The sequence below is a fragment of the Peromyscus maniculatus genome, chromosome 4 (genome assembly GCF_049852395.1).
Source record: "Peromyscus maniculatus bairdii isolate BWxNUB_F1_BW_parent chromosome 4, HU_Pman_BW_mat_3.1, whole genome shotgun sequence".
Classification (NCBI taxonomy): domain Eukaryota; kingdom Metazoa; phylum Chordata; class Mammalia; order Rodentia; family Cricetidae; genus Peromyscus; species Peromyscus maniculatus.
Window position 1 is genome coordinate 136,008,486 of NC_134855.1, and position 21,274 is coordinate 136,029,759.

General features: G+C 51.9%; 1 protein-coding gene across 28 annotated transcripts in view; it reads left to right on the forward strand.

The window, feature by feature from the left end:
- Positions 1-21,274, forward strand: part of Epb41l1 (erythrocyte membrane protein band 4.1 like 1) — a 159,693-nt gene that overhangs the window by 109,715 nt on the left and 28,704 nt on the right. For 10 of the 28 annotated variants that reach the window (XM_076571024.1, XM_076571023.1, XM_076571022.1 and 7 more), the window contains 10 exons: positions 1,151-1,226; positions 5,603-5,821; positions 8,000-8,087; positions 8,602-8,754; positions 11,703-11,800; positions 12,023-12,198; positions 13,580-13,728; positions 14,740-14,775; positions 17,031-17,207; positions 20,509-20,607. In XM_076571024.1, the coding sequence (XP_076427139.1) occupies positions 1,151-1,226; positions 5,603-5,821; positions 8,000-8,087; positions 8,602-8,754; positions 11,703-11,800; positions 12,023-12,198; positions 13,580-13,728; positions 14,740-14,775; positions 17,031-17,207; positions 20,509-20,607 (1,271 nt within the window). The remainder of the gene's footprint in view (positions 1-1,150; positions 1,227-5,602; positions 5,822-7,999; positions 8,088-8,601; positions 8,755-11,702; positions 11,801-12,022; positions 12,199-13,579; positions 13,729-14,739; positions 14,776-17,030; positions 17,208-20,508; positions 20,608-21,274) is intronic. The other 18 variants (XM_076571028.1, XM_076571032.1, XM_076571027.1 and 15 more) reach the window with 7 other exon arrangements.

A 21,274-nucleotide genomic window follows, 5' to 3' on the forward strand; every position in this document is an offset into this window, starting at 1 on the left:
CTGATTCTTCTTGGCAAGCGGACTAGCCGTCCCTGCCTCCTGAGCTGAGAGTGACTGCAGGGAGACACGCCCTTAGACATCGCCAGACACGGTGGCTGCTTTCTTCTGGACCCAGCTTGGATGTGAATTCTAGCTCAGTTCAAACTTCTTGTGTTTCATAACTGTTCCGTGCCTCAGTTTCCTCCCTGTAGAGTGGGGTCATGCTAACACAGCTTTGGGACTGCTGAGGGGGTGAAATGGGGTCGCACATGTGTGACGCTCGCACAGTGCCTGCTCCAGTGCTCCCAGCATGCACTGGCTCAGAGCACTGTCTACTGGCCCTGCTGTTCTTCCTTTGACCCGGCTTGTGTCCCTTGAGACTCTTTCTGAGGAGTCTGTGATTGAGAGCCTGGGCTCTGGGGTCGGATGCTAGAGCTTGGAAACCTGTTCTCTGTTACCAGTTAGTTGATTGATCCTTAAAATCTTTGTCTATGAAAAGGAAACTCAGGCTGGGAAGGTATCTCATTGGCTTGCCTGGCATGCTTATGGCCCTGGGGTTGAGTGGGAGTGCTGTAAACAACACCCAAACCAACCAACCAACCAACCAACCAACCAACCATCCAACCCATCAATGAAAACCTCACTCTCAGGGTGATTGTGAAGTTTAAATCCCTATGCCTGTGGGGAAAGCTGGTCACCTTTGTTGCCTGGGACCTCCATGTTCTCAAAATCATCGTTTAGTGAAGCAATTCAGTGCATACGTGTGGCGTGCACAGTTGCTTTTCTTTCTTTTTATCCTCTTTCCCATTGTTAGCTCACAACTCTCTCGGGAAATGTATCTTATTATTTGTGTGTATGTGGGGGGGCAGTGTGCTATAGCACACATCTGGGGGTCAGAGGACGATTCTCGGGAGTTTCCCCTTGCACTGTGGGTTCCAGGAATTGAACTCAGCTCTTGATCAAGCTTTCATGGCAGGTGCTTTTACCCCCTGAGCCACCTCGCTGGCCCAACCACCAATCTGTTAGCCTGGGCCTCAGTTTCCTTATCCATCAAATGGGAATTATTGTCCTAGAGAGGGAAGTCTATGGAAGGTTGCTCCCAGGATAGTGCGTCTGGGATGGCCACTGGGATGACGCAGCCTCGCTGACCTTTCCTGCCTTTTCCTCTTAGGCAGCCCCTGGAATTTTGCCTTCACAGTCAAGTTCTACCCTCCTGACCCAGCCCAGCTGACAGAAGACATCACTAGGTGAGGACTGTGAAGAGGGGGGGAGATGGGGCTGGTCCTGCGGAACTGAGTGGAGCCAGGCGCGCTGGCCCTGGGAGATGAAGGCTCTCTATGGTCGGAGTAGCAAATGCAGATGCTTCTCCCACACAGACCATCTCAGGACCCAAATGCACCGACTTTAACCCCAGAGGAGATGTCAGAGGGGTCCCTGGGGTCCATTGTACATTTACAAAGACAGATGTATCTAAAATGTTGTTGTGGTGTGGCAACATGGCTTATCAGGTAAAGGCTTGTGCTGCACAAGCCTGGCACCTTGAGTTCAATCCCTGGAACCCATGTAAAGAAGGAGAGTTGGGTGGTGGTGGCGGCGGCGGCGGCGGCGGCGGCGGCGGCGGCGGCGGCGGCGGCGGCGGCGCACGCCTTTAATCCCAGCACTTGGGAGGCAGAGCCAGGTGGATCTCTGTGATTTTGAGACCAGCCTGGTCTACAGAGTGATATCTAGGACAGGCACAAAACTACACAGAGAAACTCTGTCTTGAAAAACAAAATTAATTAATTAATTAATTAATTAATTAAAAATAAGAAGGAGAAGACAAGTTCCACAAAGTTGTCCCCTGACCTCTATATAAATGTCCTAGCATCATTACTCTGTCCCCCCCACTGCTAACATATTTTTAATAATAAAAGTGATTTCTATCAGGCTCTGGGAAATCACTGGCCTGTAGAAATTGGGCCTAAAAGTTGAGTAAAGTTAGATATTTAGATATTTGTGTTTGAAAAACCACACATTTTAAATCTTCACGGTAAACACAAGCCTTTTCTAACTAATCGCAGAGGGGACCTTCTGTGGGTCAGCCGACCTGGCAGACGTGGTCTGATGCTTTGCAGGGAACACCACAGTGTTGAGAAGGAAGGAAGAGAGGCGTGGGGGGGGGGGGGTTGGTCCTCTGTGCAAGCCGGGCGCGTAGAGGTGAAAGGAGCCATGTGGGCCCCGTGGAGGCTGCCGGGGCCGCCAGGGTGAACATGGACCACGGAGGTTCAGATGGCCTGAGATTGGCAGTGGAGACAGAACATCCTTCAGGGTAGGAGCTTGCATGGGCTCATTCTGCTTCTGGAAAGCAGAGCAAGGAGAAGCCTCTCTCTTTAAGTCCTGTCAAGACAGGGCCTCATTACGTGACATCCTGCTCCAGCACCATTCACATCATGAGACTTTTACGCCCAAAGTAAGACGTGGGCTTGGAGTTCTGCAGAGGACGGGACTGCTAAGCTGCCCTCGCTCTCCCCCACTTTCCTCTCTTCTGTTGGGGTGCTGGGGCTTCAGCCTAGGGCCTTGTGCATGAAAGGCAAGCACTCTACATGAGCTGTATCTCCAGCCCTCTTTTTATTTAAACATTTTTAATATGTATTTTTATTTATGTGTACATGTCTGTGTGAGGGTATGCCAAGTGTATAGGTGCCTGTAGAAGCCAGAAGTGGGTTCCAGATCTCTTGGAGCTAGCATCTCAGGCAGTTGTGAACCACCCTACATGGGCTATGGGAACAGAACCCAAGTCCTTTGGAAGAGCAGTATGTGCTCTTAACCACTGAGCCATCTTCCCAGTGCCACTTTTTAAGAAATTTTGAGACAGTCTCACTAAGTTTCCTGGGCTAGCTTTGAACTTCTGACCCTCCTGCCCCAGCCTCCTCAGTCTGAAGTTACAGGCCTGTACAACCAGGCCTGGATATTAGGTCCATTTTTAATGCCTGATACCCACTGACTAAGTAATATACCAAGTTCAAGATGCTGCCTCTGGCCTTGGGAGAGACGGCAGACCTTCTAGAATAGAGCAGATCCCAGGCCTTGGCTTTAGTAGTCCCACTCTGAGCCCTGAGGTCTGCGTGGGGCCAAGGTGACAGCAGCCATATCCCAATCCAGAGCTTCAGGCCAGCATAACCGCCAGAGTGTGTCCTCTCTGTGCCAGACCCTGGGTAATGGGCTTCCAGGGATGCCAGGAGGAAGGTTAGCCCTGTCCAGCACAGATGGTTCCAGAAGGTAGGGTTGTAGGAGCAGCTGATTTAGTCAAAAATAGTGAGTCCCAAAATAACCTGGTCAGAATGACAAATTGATTGAGATGAAGGATTGGCTAGAGTTCTGGCAATGATTTTTGAATTTTTAGACTCTTGAACAAAATGTCACAGACCCATGCTGGACTCCTGTGATGCGTGAACCTGAGCACACGCTGATACTGCACGTGACCATCGCCAGGGCTTTGGCTCTGACTTTGAAATAATGTAACAGAGCACTAACAATTCTAAGTCAAGGCACTTTGAAGGAAGAGACTTGGGCAGTTAGTTTGCCAAAACATTGGCAGAACATGAAAGAAAAGAACAAGGAGACGGCCCTGGCTGGCGGTGAAGCGGCCTGTGCCTTGCGTCAGTGACCAGCGGCTGCAGAAGTGGTCCAGATGACTTAAGTGGTAAAACCATCCAACTGTGAGTGTAAGCTGCAAAAAGTCACAGCCTGGTGGCTGGAAATGCTTCTCTACACCAATTTGGTTTTTAAACAATTTACTTATGGCTGGAGGCAGAAGAAAGTTTGGGGAGAGAGCCAGCAAGATGGTCCAGCGGGTAAAGGTGCTTACCACCAAGCATAGTGGTGCGTGCCTATAATCCCAGCACTTGGAAGGCTGAGACAGGAGGATTTGTATACAACAACAGGCTGAGACATATCATGAGTTCCGGGCCAGCCTGGGTTACATAGTGAGACTCTGGCTCAAAACCAACTCACTGGGCTAGGGAGGCAGTTCAGTGGGTAAAGTGCTTGCACACAGGTATGGAGCTGAGTTTGCATCCTCAGAACCCACGTGTAGTCAGACTTTTTCGTCAGGACTGCTGGCTCCCCAATAATGACATAGAGACTTATTATTAATTATAAAAGCTTGGCCAGTAGCTGAGGCTTGTTACTAACTAGCTCCTAAAACTTAAATAACCCATTTTTATCAATGTACTTTCTGTCTTGTGGCTTTATTACCTTTACTCTGTTCTGCCCATGCTGCTTCCTCTTTTTCTGGTTAGTGACTTCCCGCGATTCTGCCTTCTTTTTCCCAGTGTCCTCTCTGCCCCAAAAATTTTGCCTGGCTATTGGCCATTCACTTTTTATTAAAACAATCCAGCCGGGCGGTGGTGGCGCACGCCTTTAGTCCCGGCACTCAGGAGGCAGAGGCAGGCGGATCTTTGTGAGTTCGAGGCCAGCCTGGTCTACAGAGTGAGATCCAGGAAAGGCGCAAAGCTACACAGAGAAACCCTGTCTCGAAAAACAAAAAACAAAACAAACAAAAAAAAAATCCGGATGACACATCTTTGCACGGTGTAAAGGAATAATCCACAGCACCCATGTAGAAGGACAGATGTGGTGATATGTATGTAATCCCAGTGTTCCTGTGCTGAGGAAGTCAAGACAGGAGAACCCTCAGAAGCTCCAGGGCCAGCTATGTTGGTATACACAGCAGCAAACAACAAAAAGACCTGCCTCCAACAGGGTGGTAGGCAAGGATCAACAATCTAGATTGACTTCTGGGGCTGGAGAGATGCTCAGTGGCTAAGAGCACTTCTTGCTCTTGCAGAGGACCCAGGTTCAGTTCCCAATACCCACATGGTGGCTCATGACCATCCATAACTCCGGTGTCAGGGGATCTGACATCCTCTTCAGATCCCAGTGGACACCAGGTATACACATTGTGCGCATACATACATGCAGGCAGAACACTCATTCACATACAATAAAATAAATAACTCTAAAAATTCTTCTCTGGCCAGGCAGTAGTGGTTCACACTTTTAATCCCAGCACTCGGGAAGCAGAGGCAGGTGAATATCTGTGAGTTCGAGGCCAGCCTGGTCTACAGAGAGAGTTCCAGGACAGCCAGGGCTGTTACACAGAAAAACCCTGTCTCGAAAAACCAAACCAAACCAAAAAGCAAAAAGCAAAAATTTGTTATCTGCCTTCCACAAGCAAACCATGGTATGTGTCTTCTTGCACACACATCTTACACACATACATGCACACATACACAAAACGAACTAATCAACAAAAACCGAATAAACAAAACTACAAGTCATTTTCTCCCCCAAGGGCCAAACCAGTAGTAGTCCTGTTGAGCTTGGAAATGAATTCTAAATCTCAGAAATTCTCTTAGTAGAGAAAAAAAATTCCTCAAATTCAGAAATGAACAAAAATGCTGGAAGTCACATGGCATGTCTCAAAACCTGTTCATAGGACACACTACTCATTAGCAATGAATGCCAGTGTCTATGGGCACCATTTTCCAGAGCTGATTTTGATTGGTTCCGGCAGCCCAGCTGTCAGGGTCTGGGCCCCCGGGAAGTGTAGACCCATGCCCACCTCTTTCCCTGTCTCCAGGTATTACCTGTGCCTGCAGCTGAGGGCAGACATCATCACAGGCCGGCTGCCCTGCTCCTTTGTCACGCATGCCCTGCTGGGCTCCTATGCTGTGCAGGCTGAGCTGGGAGACTATGACGCAGAGGAGCACATGGGCAACTATGTCAGTGAGCTGCACTTTGCCCCAAACCAGACCCGGGAGCTGGAGGAGAGGATCATGGAGCTGCACAAGACATACAGGTGGGTGCCTGGCAGCCCCCTGCCTGCAGCCCCCGCTCAGGTTGAAGGGCTGGGCCCTGAATGCTGTATTTACATATACCACTTGACTCTGCTCCTAACACGAGGTGCCTGGGACTAACTGGGACTGTCTGTATGGCTGCAGGTGACTTGAATCTCAACTTCTTGAGTTCCTGTGGGGGTAAAATTCCCTGTCCCGAGCCTCTGGGGATCAGTTTTTGTTTCTCAGTTATAATAATGGTGGCATGCCTCTGGGGAAGGGCACTGATTTTTTGGCAAAAAATCCAAAGTTTAAACGCAAATGCCAAACCTGACTGTGCCTCTTTCTAACCAGGGAATGTTGACAGGTCATTTACTTCACTGTGCTTTGGCGGGGTCAGCTATTCAGTATGGTGCTGGTCAACATGCCCCATGGGGTTATTAAGGAGGCCACACAGCAAATATTAAAGCCATGTCACGTGTGGGCTGAGTGTCGTTATCCATCAATCGGGGCATTTGTGTTGTTGATTGCATACTTTGTTGAGATGTTGATTGCATATTTGTTGAGTTGTTGATTGAATACTTTGTTCTGGAGTTATAAGATAATTGGCCAGATGTGTGATTGTGGGCTAGTTACTGAACCTCTGTAAGCCCCATTTTCACCTATAAATACACAGGCTGAGATGATGAATGTTGTTTAGCCGCTGGAATTTGAGACAGCAGAATTCATCAAGCAGGATCTTACACTTCCTTGGGCTGCAGACATCAAATGCCCATAACACCCCTAAGTAATTGCGACAATGGGAATACAGTCCACTGCCATTACCCAGTTCCTGCTCTGCAGAGAACACTACCTACCCCTGAATCAAAATGATCTGGAGGTTCCTTTTTAGCCGGAGGTGCTTTGGTCCACGCTCAAGGTTGTTATGGGAACCTGATGTGAAAATACATCCTAAAGAGTACAGTGCTGCACCTGTGGGAGGCACTCCGATGACATTATCTCATCCCTACGCATGGAGGGAGTGGGGAGGGTTGTGTGCTGTGGGCTGCATCTGGAGAGGAGGATCCTGGCCAGATGTGATGAGTTCATACATGGGGATGAACCTGCCAGGTGCGATGGATGCTGGGCCAAAGATGGCAAATAAATGCTCTCAGAGATTTGCACACCAACATTGCTGGCTTCCCACTGACTGCCATGGAGTCCTGCTGAGTAGGAGACAAGCAGTCATGGCCACCAGACATAGGTTGAGGGTGCCACGCCTGCTCTCTGCTCTTCTTGCCTGTCCTAGATAGCAAGGTGGCCTGGAGATTTGTAAGAGGGATAGTAATTCATAGAAGGACAGATCAATATGTACTTGATCAATGCCAGCAGTGGTCATCATAACTCTTTGACTTAAAGCATAGTGACTTCTGGCATCCGTGAATCCCACACAGAATCTCCAAGGCGGTCAGGGCAGAGAAAATGGAGCCAGAGAATGCAAGAGACAGACTTGCTTTCGAACACTGAGTCTGGAGCCACATTGCCTGGAGTTAAATCCGGACACTGCTGTTACTTAATAGCGGTGTGCTCTTCAGCAAACTCACGAATCTCCCCCGGCACTGGCCGCCTCATCTGAGAGTGGCACCTGCCCTACAGACTGGACAGGCTGAAAGGCTGCGTCTAGGTCAGACAGTAAGCAGCACCAGAGTCTTTGATGATGCTTGCTGTGAGCGTCAGTTGCAGCCTGAGCTCCCTGGCAGCCAGAGCAAAGACGGAGCTTGATTCCCAACACAACTCATAAGAAAGGGGCCTGAGTGCCTGTACTTAAGGGAGATTAAGTGGCCCCGGACACTGCCGACTTCCGAGGGTGGTGTGAGGAGCCCTTGGGTGAGTCTAATGAACACTTCTTCAGTGGTCTTCCCAGCCACGAGAAGCAGGATGTATGAGCTTCGTACTTACTTTGGTGGGAACTAAGACAAAAATCCTGACTCCCAATCTAGCCCTTGTCTGCTTCTGGATAAAACAAGACTGGACCTGAGTGTGACAGAAGGCGGGCTTGGTGGACTGACGTAGAGGAGCTCTCAGTCCTGGCCTGGGCACAGGAGAAGGCCTCGGGCAGGGCTCAGCCACCTACCTTTCTGGGACGGCCAGTTCCGGTGGTGCAGCCAGTTGGACTCAGCCTGGCCTTTGCCACGTCCCACAGTCATCCTTTCTTTCCTCAGGGGCATGACCCCGGGAGAGGCGGAGATCCACTTCCTGGAGAACGCCAAGAAGCTGTCCATGTATGGGGTTGATCTGCACCACGCTAAGGTACCACTGAGTCCCAGCAGCCCTCACCTTAGGTGTTCCTGGGGAACTACGGTCCCTCCAGAGCTAGTGTCTGGATTGTTTTGTCTCCAGCTTGGAACCTTTGGGGTTCTCCTCTTAAAGTTAATAACCTCTTATTCTCTCAGAGCTTTATCGTCTCCCCCTTGGATTCAGTTTCCTCTCAAATCTAGTAGTTTGTACCACCACTAGATTGGGTGCATGTGAGAGACAGACCAAGGCCTTAGCTCATTTCTGTCTCAGTAGCGTGCGGCACATGGCCACTAAATGTTTGTCGAGTGACTGAATGATTGACAGAGCAAGTGACTGAAGGAGTGGGTGGTGAATCCATGACTAAGTAAGAGAGCATGTCCAGATGACTGTGGGGAATATTAGTTGAGGGCCTCCAGCCTGCGCGCGCCCCACCCCCACCCCCGGAGCCCATTACAGGAGGAGCAGGGTGTCAGCAGGCTGCCTCTGCCTGGCTTGGACTCCCATCCCGTGCTCTCTCCTTGTGCAGGACTCAGAGGGGATCGATATCATGCTGGGTGTCTGTGCCAACGGCCTGCTCATCTACCGGGATCGTCTGAGAATCAACCGTTTTGCCTGGCCCAAGATCCTCAAGATCTCCTACAAGAGGAGTAACTTCTACATCAAGATCCGGCCTGGGGAGGTGAGCCCGGCCGAACCCATGCTCTTCACTCACCGCCTGTCTTAGTTACGGTTTCTATTGCTGTGAAGAGACACCATGACCAGGGCAGCTCTGATAAGGAAACCGTTTCACTGCGGTGGCTCACTTACAGTTCAGAGGTTCAGCCCATTACCATGGTGGGGAGCGTGGCAGCGTGCAGGCAGACGTGCTGCTGGCTACATCTTGATATGCAGGCCACAGGAAGTCGACTGACACACTGGGCGGTATCCTGGGCATAGGAGACCCCAAAGCCCGCCCCCACAGTGACACACTTCCTCCAACAAGTCCATGCCCTCTCCAACAAAGCCACACCCTATGAGATTATGGGGCCAATTACATTCAAACTACCACACCCTCCACTACTTGGTGTTTGACTGAACCTAATAAAGAGGACCCCAGCAGCTGGCCTGGCTTTTTCCTACCTAGAAGACATGAACAAGGTTCTAGGGTCCATGGAAGATGGGTCTCCCTCCTCCCTGCCTCTCTACATAAACTACACACCCTGGACATATGACTTCACATATTGTTTATCTTATCTGTTTGTGTGTGCGTACATGCATGCACATACATGTGCATATGTGCTGTGATGCACATGTAGAGGCTGGAGGTCAGGTCCTGTGGTCATTTGGTGTAGTCAGTTTTCTCATTCTACCATATTGGTCCTGGGGATTGAACTTAGGTTATCAGGCTGAGTGGCAAATGCCTTATCTGCTGAGCCATCTTGCCAGCCCTGGATGTATGCTTTCAAGCATCATGTGTGCATGTGAACATGTACAATCACACATAGGATTTATGAGCAAAATTAGAGTGACACCCCCATGGATTCAGAACACAGAAAAGTTAATACATGTCTATCTGCGTGTACAAATTTGCCTATGTGCAGAAGTCCGCTGTGTCTGTACACCAAGACACGCCCAGGCACGTGATAACACACGTGCACACAGAGGCACGCATCCACTCCTCTTTCCCTTTTACCGCAGGGTCTCATCAAAAGCCCTTTTGATTCTGTTGCTAGAGTAACCATGACCCACCGGCCCTCCTCATCACTGTGCCAGCCACAGCAGCCCCTGTCTGTCACCTGTGTCTCTACACGGTCCCTTTCGTTGACCTCTTTCCCTTATATCAGCTCCCGTCACACACCACCATCCTGTCACACACCACCATCCCATCACACACCACCATCCCGTGACCCACCCTGTCACCCACTGCCATCCTGTCACATACGGCCATCCCCGTCACACACCACCACCCTGTCACACACCGCCATCCCCGTCACACACCACATTCGTCACTGTGAACACCTGATAGACTCTGCCACACCGGGGAAAGACTTGCTTTGGCTCACTGTTCAGGAGGTTTAGTCCGTGTCGGATTCACCCCGAGACTCTGGGCTCATGGAGAAGCAGCACGTCATGACATGAGGGCATGAAGGTCTAGAGAGGCCACGAGTGGTCAAGGCATAGAGTAATTAAGGAGTAGACGCCAGCATTTGAGGACACGCCAGTGTCCAGAACTCCTAGGGGGCCCCCACTTCCTCCTCCTCCTCCTCCTCCTCCTCCTCCTCCTCCTCCTCCTCCTCCTCCTCCTCCTCTTCCTTCCTCTTCTTTCTTTTTTGGTTTTTGGAGACAGGGTTTCTCTGTGTAGCCCTGGCTATCCTGGAACTCACTGTAGACCAGGCTGGCCTCGAACTCACAGAGATCCGCCTGGCTCTGCCTCCTGAGTACTGAGATTAAAGGCTTGTGCCACTGCCTGGCCAGGCCCCACTTCTTAAAGGCTTCTGTTACCTTCTGGATGCACCACACTGGGGATGACGTGTTTGGCACCTTTGCCTTGGGGGACATTGTGGACCCCGCCATATCATGACCCCGTCCTTCAGTCTCAGCACTAAGCTCATGCATATGGAGGACAGTCCTTTCTCTGACAGCTCCACCCACACCTACCCAGCAGATCCTTCTTTCCTCTCATAGCTCTTACCCACATCTGCAATCATATTATTCATTCTTCTTCCGTGTGTGCATGCGCATGTGTGTTGTACATGAGTGTGTGTCTGGTGTGTACATGAGTGTGTGTGTGTGTGCATGAGTATGTGTGTGATATGTACCTGAGTGTGTGTATGGTATACATGAGTGTGTGCTAGTGTATGCATGAGTGTGTGTGTGGTATATGGTGTGTGTTTGGGTATATACATGAGTGTATGTGTATAGGTGTGTACATGAGTGTGTGTATGGTGTATGGCATGTACATGAGTGTGTATAAGTGTACATGACTGTGTGATATGTATATGAGTATAGTGTGTACATGAGTGTGTGTGTGGTTGTACATGAGTGTGTGATATTTACTTGAGTGTATGGTGTGTACATGAGTGTATGGTGTGTACATGAGTGTGTGTGTGTGATGTACATGAGTGTGTGTATGTGTGTGTATGTGTTCAGGTGGGGGCCCAGGGTTAATGTTGGAAATCTATCTCTCATCCTCAACTGTTCTCCCACCTTATTCAGTGAGCAGGGTCTCAGGCAGAGCCAGAGCTCACCAGTATGGCTGGTCTAGCTAGCCAGATCGCTCTGGGGTCCTCCATTGTCCCCCTCTGGGGCTGCAATTACAGGTGGCCCGCCACACCCGTTGGCCTTTTATGTAAGCTCAGGGGATTTAAACTCAGGTCCTCATGCTTGAGAGGCAAAGGCTTCACCGCTGACCATCTCCCCAGCCCCATTTAACTATTCTGAGACCTCCTGTTCCCTAGAATCTTGTGTGTTGATCCCTCCAGTGTCTGCAGTGTTTAGCACTGGATCTGTCATAGGAAAGGGCTTAGTCTGCCCTGTTTAGATGCGCGAACAGGCTGAAGTTACACCGTGTGAGGTGAAGGTGAGTAGGTAGCTGGTGGCGAGTGTGGCCCAGGCCTCATCTCTAATCCACCCTTCTCGACTTCCCAGTACGAGCAGTTTGAGAGCACTATCGGCTTCAAGCTCCCTAACCACCGCTCAGCCAAGCGGCTGTGGAAGGTCTGCATTGAGCACCACACATTCTTCCGGTGAGTCAGTCGCCCCTGGCTGGGATGAGAGGGATACAAGAGCCTGTGGGGGTTCAGGGGTGCAGGAAGCGGCATCAGCACAGCCAGCCCCACCTCCCCCTAGGTCTCCCCTTTCTGGACGATGCAGTGTTGTAGCTGGTGGGACACTGGAGGGGAAAGCCTGCCATGGTCTCTGGGCCTGGCAGTGCAGGCCTGATCCTCATCTCCACTGCTCTGTTCTAGGCTGGTGTCCCCAGAGCCCCCACCCAAGGGCTTTCTGGTGATGGGCTCCAAGTTCCGGTACAGCGGAAGGACCCAGGCACAGACCCGACAAGCCAGCGCCCTCATCGACCGGCCGGCCCCCTTCTTTGAGCGTTCCTCCAGCAAGCGATACACCATGTCCCGCAGCCTTGACGGAGGTACGGCCCAGACTGGAGCTGGGGGGAGAGTGGTCGGTGGGAAACGAGGTGTGAGAACGTGACAGGGTCTCCAGAATACACGTGGCGGTTGTGGTAGACACTCCCAAGGGCCTTTGCACCAGCCAGGATGATCTTACAAGCACCGCTGCTCCTGGGCAGTATCAGCTGTGTCCCACCGGGATGTGACACATACTCCAGGACTTCTCTGGGTTGTGACCTTGAGGGGTCCCACGTTCTGCCATCTCATTTTCTAGGCCTTTGCCCAAGAAGCTCAGCAGCGCACAGGTTGACATTCTGCCAGTAGAGTGATATCGTGTGGTTTACATGAGAGAGAGGGTCTGGTCTGGCCCTGGCCCTTTCCTCCAGGTCCCATTCCTACGCCAGAGCTAAATGGAACCTAGATTGAGGGGAGGTGGTGACAGAGGTTACCCAGAGGTGGGGGAACATGTTGGGGAAACAGAAGCCTGGACTCTAATTCTGAAGGCTGGGTTTCTTGTTTTGACGTCCTGAAAGGGCACCTATGGGACCTTCTCCTCTTGAATCCTCAACTTCTCCTCTGTCACGTGGAGGTGGTAATTCCCAGGCTAGCCCGCAACACAGAGCAGTGTAAATCAAGCCAGGCAGTGTGCAGGAACTGACACTTTGCAGAGGGAAATGGCCCTGGAAGGAGAGGCAAGTTGGCATCTCTTTTTAATGGCGGCCAACCCAAAGGATAACATGTGCTCTGGTTGTCGCCATGATGGGTTTTTGCAGCTTTTTTCCTACTAAAGCTCAGTCTGCAACATTTTGGATTGTACCCAGGGCCTGGTACAGTCTCTAAGCCCACCCTTCTTCAGTTCAGAAAAATATTTTAGAATTGTGGCAAGAGAAAAGGACATTACAGAATCCCTTTGAATTTTATTAATCCACAGAGAAAGCAAACCATTTGTAAGCTTCTGCTACCACCTGTAAAAGCTAGTCTCAAGACATCTGGATATTGCTAAGTAATGATATATCAGGAATCGCCCAAGGACCACAACCCAGACAATATTTGCTGGGCCAGCATGGGTGGAAGACTCACTCTGGGCCAGACACTCTCTGAAGTACTTATACACCTTAGTTTATTAGGTCCTTACCTCGTCTTTCTGACACAGATACTACTTAATGATGAAGAAACTGAGGCCCAGAGGGATTGTGTAACTTATCCACCGTCACCTAGCCAGGAAGGGTTAGGTTTGCGACTCCAGCACCTGTAGAAAGCAGGAAGGAGGCGGAGGGTGGGAAGCAGCTTTGTGACTGTCCAGCTGTCCAGGGTGAACAGTGGGTCGCCGTGGGGAAGGCTGGGCAGTGGCTGGCTTTCTGACTGTACACACAGTCACTTCGCCAACTCTGCCTACCTTAGCGGAGTTCTCCCGCCCCGCCTCAGTCAGTGAGAACCATGATGCGGGGCCTGATGGTGACAAGCGGGAAGACGATGCTGAGTCAGGGGGACGGCGATCAGAGGCCGAAGAAGGCGAGCTCAGGACCCCCACCAAGATCAAGGAGCTGAAGGTAGGAAGGAGCCCACTGGATTGCCACGTGCCTTGTTCCCAGGGACCTGAATGGTGGCCTGAGGCCTAGACTTAGCCTTGGCCTTCACATGTCCTGATTGTATGCAACGCCCCTGCTGTGGGGCACACCTTGAACAGGACCTTGGCCTTGGGCAGCACTCCACATCTGGACATGCAGAGTAGGGTTGGGGTTGGAAGTTGGCATGCTGCCCCCTTTTCGCCCAGCTTCCCTGGGTTGCAGGTGTTTACCTCCTGGGAAACTCAGGACCCCCCCCCCCCCACTTACTCCTTGTGTCCCCTTTAACTGGGGTCTGGCTCTGTGTCTCCTCTCCTCCCCTGAGCATGATCAGGTCACCAAAGGCCTCAGTGTGAAGTGTAAGTGTGTCCTTTTCTGCAGCCCCTCCCTCACTCTGGACATACACATCCCCAGTGTGTGTGTGTGTGTGTGTGTGTGTGTGTGTGTGTGTGTGTGTGTATGTGTGTGTGTGTGTACATGCTCCTGCAGGCACACATAGCCCAGCATTCACTTTCACACCTCCACACCCCAGCCTTAGACTCATGCACAGACATGATGGTAGCATGTTCACATACACAAGCTTGGCCCCACACAGGCCAGGTGTGGCCTCCTTGGCTTTGCTACACAGTCCTCTCCTGCTGTGTAGTTCTGCAGTGTGAACACAGGCCCCTAATCACATCCTCACTGTTACAAGCAGCGGGACACCCCGGACACGGACACACACCAACCTGCGAATGTGGCTCGACCCACTTGGACTCCAGTCCCCTGTCCTCCCCTTTGCCTTCCTGGGCTAGCTCCCTGCCTCTTCTACCCCACACCTTCTTCTGACTGCCTCATTACCTGTTACCTTAGCAGCTTTCCTGTCCCGCACTGCATGGTGGGATTGGGTGTGAGTGCACAGGGCTACCCTAGCTGGACCAGGCTGCTTGCGATGTCTCTAACCTGTGGATTCTACTGACCGTGCTGGTTCCTTTCCCTCCCGCCTTATCCTACCAGCCGGAGCAGGAAACCACGCCAAGACACAAGCAGGAGGTACTGCATGGACCGTCCCCCCCTTCATAGCCATTCGGATCCCCAGTTCATTCGTCACCATCTCACTCGGTCCCCAGCTCACGTCGTCCCTGGCACCACCTCAGTTTCAGCTTCATTTCTGCCCACCTTCCACACCCTCCCTCCCACTGTCTTCCTTTCTGGTCCCTGCCTTCCCCATTAAAGCTCATGCCCAGCTCCCAGGACAGAGTCTAGTCCCATCCGTGTGCCCAGCCCTCCACCCAGTGACACTCTCTGCCGGGCCTGGTGATCAGTGCTTGCCTCCCCGTCACCACCCCTCATTCCACTGTGTGTTTTCATTTAGCTCCTCTTTCCGCTCCCCCTCTCCCTCCCTCCCCTTCCTGAGCATCATTTCCCATCCCCCCCACTAGCATGTTTGGCCACGCCTACATCTCATCTGTGTTCTTTGTATCTCTTGACAACCAGATGTGGGGGTGGGGCCTGGGTGGGGAAGGAGGAGCCCTCAGGGCACAGTAGGCATCTGCTCAGACTCCACTGCCCTCCTGAGCAGGCTGCCGATGCCTCCCTGGACACCTCCTCTCCTTCTCTGCTCTCACCTTCCTGTTCAATGATGACGTCAACGTCGGCCTCCCACCCCCACTTCCTCCCTCTCACAGTATCCAGGTCTCTCTAGAGATGCAGCTCGTTCCTGGGCTGCTGAGAGCAGGGCCACGCTCAGGGCCCAGCTGTGGCCTCCTGAGATCTGGGCTTCAGCCCAGCTCTGCTGCTGACTTTGGGTCTTAGAAAGGCTCCTTGGACCCTGATCCCATCCACACAACAGGGCATACAGACTGCTACCTTTGACTCCAGCTAGACCTGCCTCACTTTTGTGCCAAGCCTTGACACTCATCCCTTGGTTTCTCCAAGGCCTTTAACCTCTGGGGACCCCAGGACCCAACCACTCTCCAGCTTCTGGGAGCACAGTTCACCCCACAGGGCCAGCAGGCCATTTGGGATCATCTCAGGTTAAGACCCACTCACCATTGAAACCTGTTCTCACTGCCAGTGCACATGCACTTGACCTCTCAGACAGACACAGTCTGTGATCAGCTTAGCCTGGGAGGGAGGCCTGAGGTCCAATCTGGTGTCTGGGGAGAAAGCAGAAGCCTTGGTGGGGTTGACTTTCTTCTTGAGAAATGCTCTTGGGAGCAACTACAGTGATTCTTAGATGCCAGGGAAGAGTCTAGCCCTGTCCAAGGGCAAGCTTATCTTCCAGGGAGTTCTCCTCAAATAGCCTTGCAGATACAGTCTTTGGGCCACCAGCCCACTCTTTTTCCCAGAAGCGGGCCGGGGACCGGCACTGGCAGTTCTCTGTGGCTCCTTAGCACCAGGCCAAGCAGACCGCTCCCTCTGTCTGCAACACTGGCGTGGATTCATGTGTCATAGATTAGTGAGCGACACTCCTGGGACCCCAGCTCTACCTGACTTGTCCTCCTGCCAGGCCCTGAAGCTCATCTCTTCTCCCTCGTCTCTAACTTCTTACCCCACACGAGATTCACTTCCACCCCAGCATCCTGGTCTCGCTGATGGCATATGACTGTCTACTTTTAGAGTCAGTCCTCAGAAGGCATCTGGGAGGTTCTGTGATGGAGAAGGCAGTGGCCCATGGCAGAGAAGACTGCATAGTCTTTTCCTGGCCCCGAGTAAGGGAACAGGGCCCATTTTTCTGGACCACCCAGCTTAGGCATATCTTTATCCCAGGCCTCCATGGGGCCTGAGCAGTTGGATGGGGGCTCTGGAGAGCCTAGACCAAACATACTATTCAGTACAGTGGCCCAAGTCTTTAAGGAGAGGTAGGAGCCAGGATTCAAGGGGGTTCTGGGAGTCCGGCCAGCAAGCCTGTGCAGCTCAGTGAACACACCAGGGACTTCTCACCTTGGTAGATGACGCCTGCTGTGCCTGGATCATAAACAGGAAAGGCATCTGTGTGTCTGACTCCATCTGGGCTCAGCGCACAACGGGAACACTCACCCAGACTCGAGGGCTGAGTGGAGTTGAGTGTTCCGGGGTGAGGTGGTGAGGGGAGCAGAGGAGGTGACTTCACTAGACTGTCCCCTTTGTCATCCAGGTGCCCGCGACCCCGGTCAGTGCATCTCCTGGAGTCCGTCGTCCTTGCTCCCTTGGCTCCTTGGGTTATTATGAGGGTGATGCAGGATGGTGATGCTCGTCTTCCTGTGCCTTCTTCGCCTGCTCCATGCCGTGTATCTTACACCTCTGCCCTCTCCTCCCATGCCTAGTTCTTGGACAAGCCAGAGGATGTCCTGCTGAAGCACCAGGCCAGCATCAACGAGCTCAAGAGGGCCCTGAAGGAACCCAACAGCAAACTCATCCACCGGGAGCGCGATCGGGAGCGCAGGCTGCCCTCGTCGCCCGCCTCCCCCTCCCCCAAGGGCACCCCTGAGAAAGCCAGTGAGGTAGGTATCCTGCCGAAGCCCTCAAGAGAGATCTTGGGTAAAGAGGGACGGGGTAGGGATAGGGGGTTACGTATGCATTTAACGTTCATCCTCCACACGAATATGTGCCTATTGCTGTCTTAGGCCGGTGGGATAGGGAGGCAGGTTAGGCTGAGAAGGTCAAATCCACTAACTGCTGGGTCCTAGGGACCGTCTTAAAACATGAAACACTCCCAAACTCCTGGTAGCTTGGTGTAGTCCCCCTTCAGTCAAGCAGAGAAAAATAGGGAAAGTGTGCTTGTTAGAAACGCAGACTCAGGGACCCCATGTGGGACCCACAGAAGCAGCTGTTTGCCAGAAGAGCCCCGGAACCGGCCTTTTAAACAAGTGTCCTAGTCAAGTCCCTTGCATATGCAACTTTAAGAATCCTGGAAGCCCTACCCAGGACCAGCCCCTCTGGAGCGTGTGAAGGTGCAGGGAGACATGGTCCCTGCTGCATGGAATCTCAGTTCACCGAAGTGGTGACTCCTCTGTACAACCAGACTGCTCCTGAGGCTTTCCCAAGAAGACCCCATGTGTCCTGCCCTCCAGGGTGGAAATCTAGGAGTATTTTCTCAACTGAAAAAGACATGATTTGGGGAAATCCTGGGTTTATACTCTCAAGCTATTATTTTTAGCAATTGCTGAATCTTGGCAGGATTTACCCCAGTTTCTCTCTCGAGCTGCTGCTCACTGGTCACCAGATTGATTGTGGTCTAAACTCAGGCTCCTGGTTCCATTACCTGTCGGCTGGAGGGCTCTGGCCTTGTTACTTCATCTCCCTGTTAGGTGGAGATGTTTATAGGGATGTTGTAAAGGTCAGATGGGATAATGCTTGGAGAGGGACCACATGGTCACCATGCTGTCTGGGATGAGCTATCTGGTGTCCCTTATGGAGTCCCAGGACTCAGCCTTGCAGATCTCCAAATCAAAGCCGGACCCTGGGAACCCTCTCTGTTCAAAGACCTCATTTACCGAGACCCAGAGACGAAGAGTGAGTCTAAATGATGGCCCTGCTTGCTCTGTTCCCGTCATTGAGTTTGCCTTTCATTCACAGCCAACTTGAGGCAAGATCAGATGTGGAGTCGGTTGTGTACCTGCGTTCTCTCTAGCACTTTGGACGCTGGTAAAGCAGCCGTGATTTGCTGTGTAGAGCGTTAATTGAACTGGTCTCGCCATGGTCTGAGCCCACCAGACAGCAGAGGGTTTTCCTGGTCAAGTATAAACGCTTTACACAGTTGGCTGCCAAAGTCACACGGTTAGGCTGATACCATAGAAAGAAAACGAAGCTCTGCTAGCAGGGGGAGCAAACGGAAACATTGTGAAGCAACATTGCTATCTGCACATGTATTGATCAGCTTTTGTAGTTACCCAGGATGCACATGGCCCCCCGGGCTGTAGGTTGGACAGGCCTCCGAGGGCTTCTATGATCCCAGCATAACCAAGACCTCAGACTGGACCGTGGTTGTGATGTAGTGAGCTGGTACACTGCACTCTCCTCGACCCCTCATTCCCTAGGGAAAGTCTTGGCCAGCGTGACTGCTAACAGTCCTGAGATGAGTCAGGTCTTGGCTTGACTGCAAAGGAAGTGTGAGGTAGAAGCTACCCAAAGGATGAGTTGTCAGCAGAGAAAGGAGCGGTAGATGAATCCTGGTGTGCTAGGGCCTGGAATTGGGGGGTGCCCCACCTGCTGGTCATAACTGGAGCTGCAGGCAGAGGGACCTTAGTAAAGATGGAGGTTGTTCCAGCCATCACTTAGCCCTGAAAACTGGTCACCACTCCTGGGAAGTAAAGGAACCCCTGTTGGAGTTATGAGCCATTCAGAACTGTCCTTCATGCCCCTTGGCATTTATGGGTTCTTGAAGATTTGCAAAATGGGGAGGATCTATAGACAAGGACTCGATGCTGTTCTTGGGTGTGTAAGGCCACCTCTGTGAGCCTCCTTGCAGAGGCCTTCTGAAGGGGGCCAGAATGTCATTCCATTGGGAAGTCATTGGCAAGGCTAACTAAAACAATGAAGATGGAAGTTCCGTGTCCCCCTAGGAAGTGTTGATAGTTATGGGGCCACTGCTGAAGGTGACTAGAATCCTTGGCCCGGTATGGCTCTGTGGAGGACTCTTTGAGGACATACCACCCAGAACTCCCAGAGCCATCTCAAAGCTTGTTGGGTCCCGCCCAAGCTGAGGGGAAAGCAGCAGGGACTTGAACAGTTCCCATTGGGCAAAGGTTTTAGTTTGAAAGACAATTGTGTGTGGGGTGGTGTAGTTGTATATGTGTTCATGTGGCTATGTGCACATGTGCATTACACATGTATGTGTGTGTGCATTCGTGTGGAGGCCAGAGATTGACATGGGCTGGCTTCCTCAGTCATTCTCTATTTTTTTATTATAGTTTTATTATTTGTGTGTGTCTGTCTGTCTGTCTGTCTATGTCTGTGTGTGTATGCAGTATGTCTGTGTGGTGTGTGTGTGTGTGTCTGTCTGTCTGTCTGTCTATGTCTGTGTGTGTATGCAGTATGTCTGTGTGTTGTGTGTGTGGAGGCCAGAGGACGGCTTTTGTGAGTCTCTCCTTCCTCCACATGGGTCCTGGGGATTGAACTTCGGTTTTCAGGCTCGGCACCAGGCACGTTCACCCCCTGAGCCATCTTGCCCAGCTCCTCCGCTTTATGTTTTGAGACAAAGCTGCTTCCTGAGGTAGCGCTCACTGACCCAGCTAGGCCCGCTGGTCTGTGAGCTCCAGGGATCCACCTGACTCCACCTCCCCCAGGCTGGAGTTACAGATGTGTGCTGCAGCAGCTGGGGATCTGTTTTCACAGGTGCTGGGGATCTGACCCCAAATCCTCACGCTTGTGCGAGAACTTTACTAATTGTGGTGTCTCCTCGGCTTCTCAAGGACAACATTTAAAAGATAGGACTGTGACCCCAGCTACAGGTTCCTCACGGCCTAAGCCTGGGGCAGGCTTGCAGTCAGAGTAAATGGTGGGATTCCAGACTCCCTCGAGTGCTAGTGAGCACGAGAGACCGGGAAAGCCACAGCTGCCCTGCAGTCGACCACAGCTGTCCCTCCGTCTTCCCCCTCAGAGTGGCTCCTTCCTGACAGAGTCCATGAACTAACATAACAATGTGGGACCAGAAAGCTGGACTATTTACAGACTTTGTGTATCTCTCCTGCTCTCTCTCTCTCTCTCTCTCTCTCTCTCTCTCTCTCTCTCTCTCTCTCTCTCTCTCGTTTCTCTTTTCTTTTCCCCCTCTCCCTCTTCTCTGGCCCTGGGCCTCCCCTGCAGACCCAGAGGACCCAGGACACTTCTCAGCAGGACTTGGTACCTGGAAGAGCAGCAGGCTTGGAGGTGTTCACTCAGAAAAGCCTCGCAGCATCTCCTGAGGTTAATGCCTGCACTGCCCCACATCCCTTCCTCCTGGGCCTCCAGCCCATCCCTGTCCACCCTCCGGGATCTTAAGGAAACCCTTTCCCTAGGGTGAGGGGAATAGGCCAGATTCTGCTGTGGAGAAGAGAGCAGGGGTAGCCCATGTTGTATCATGTTATAAATGGCAAGTGTCCCCATCCCAGGGATCCATGAAGGGCCAGCCCCTCCCTCATCTGTTACTTCCCAGGAAGGACATGGTTGCAGCTATACCCAGAAGACAGAATTGGTTGCCTCTGTCTCAAAAGAGGCAAAAAGATGATCCTCTCTGGAGGCAGGCTGTAACTCTAAGCTTCAGTGTCTTGGCCCTTGAGTATGTCCTGCCTTGACATCTTGGCTCTGTTTAAAAGCCTGACTGAGTCTGTGGGTGGCTAGTTAGGACATGGTGTTACATCTTTACCCGGCTTCCATCTATCTAAATCCATCTGGGACATCGGTCTGAGTCACCAGTCAGGCAAACATAGATATCTTCCTCCCAGAAACATCCTTCTAAGTAAGGAGGACATTGTTTCTGGATCCAGAAGAACAGCAGGTCAAGGGTTCTTGGGGTTTCCCATGGCCCTGTGTGGATGCTAGGGATGGAGTCCCCACATCCCCCTCACTACGCTGGCATTACATAGGCTGTTGA